General features: G+C 40.3%; 1 protein-coding gene across 1 annotated transcript in view; it reads right to left on the reverse strand.

The window, feature by feature from the left end:
• Window positions 1-650: 650 nt before the first annotated feature.
• Window positions 651-1,110, reverse strand: part of LOC106900957 (BPI fold-containing family C protein-like) — a 26,087-nt gene continuing 25,627 nt past the window's right edge. The window contains 1 exon segment of the mRNA XM_014963277.1: window positions 651-728. Coding sequence (XP_014818763.1) covers window positions 651-728 — 78 coding nt within the window.

Below are 1,110 nucleotides of genomic sequence, written 5' to 3' on the forward strand. Positions count from 1 at the left end.
GAGGCAATAGAACAAGTTGGAACATGGGAAATATTGATCAGCTATTAGGAAAAAAAAAATTACTCTGAAGGTAGTTAAATAGTGGAACAGGTTGCTCAGCGAGGTTGTGGAATCTCCGTCCTTGGGGGGGTTCAAGACTTGAGTAGACACTCAGCAATCTGATCTAATTAGTCCTGTTTTAGCCAGGGTCCAGACTAGATGATATGATTCTATAATTCCGTGATAATTGGTTGGATTTTATAAACCTGTTCCCACTCTTGGTGTCCAGTTACAAAGGGACAAGCGAAATTCTTATGAAGAATAAGGTCTTACTCCATACATTGTTTTGCTAACACTAATAGAGATAATTTGGATAATGCAAGAATTGGTTCCTGAAATTAATAAAATACAGTGTCTATAACTCTACTGAAAAGAACCTGTCACTCCTTATCAGGCTGCAATAAGTTTTCTAGAGCATCAGTAACAGTCAGCTACATTGACTGAACTAAAACCAAACAGATTCAGCTTGTGAAAAGTGATTAAGAGGTTTTACTAAAACATTAAAAATAATGACAAAAAGCCATGCTTCTAATGTTATAGCATCTACTCCCTACAGCCAACAGAAGGAAGACTACATTTTTCTTTTATTATTGTTTAAAAGTAAAAGGTCATTAGGAGTGACTGTCAAGGTCCTCATCTCCCCCTTCCTCATGTTCGTAGTGAACATCAGTGGAAATGACCAGATGACCCTGAGGAAAGAAGAACATGTAAAATTACTTTACATTTTGGACAGATATATTCAGGGTCAGTACTCTGGGAGGAGATCCTATGGTAAGCCTCTCAGCAGGGCAGCAGACAAGAGTGGTTTTATGCCTCCTGAACTTTAATTAACTTTAGGATAGGAATGGGCTCTGATGTAAGTTAATATCACCCTCCAAAAGGCTGAGTAACACCGTGACACTCAGGTTGCTTATCAGCCTTCCTAGAGAACGATCAGAGCAGTGAGGACTCAAGCATTCAACGCTCTTAAGCCCAGCTGGGGATAGCAGAACTGTCCTTGTGTTGTCCCCGTGCTGGCAAACCCCAAAGGGCTATGGACCCTTTATAACTTACAACTGCTAGGGGTGGGTG

Source organism: Calidris pugnax, unplaced genomic scaffold (genome assembly GCF_001431845.1).
Source record: "Calidris pugnax isolate Ruff unplaced genomic scaffold, ASM143184v1 scaffold44, whole genome shotgun sequence".
NCBI lineage: Eukaryota > Metazoa > Chordata > Aves > Charadriiformes > Scolopacidae > Calidris > Calidris pugnax.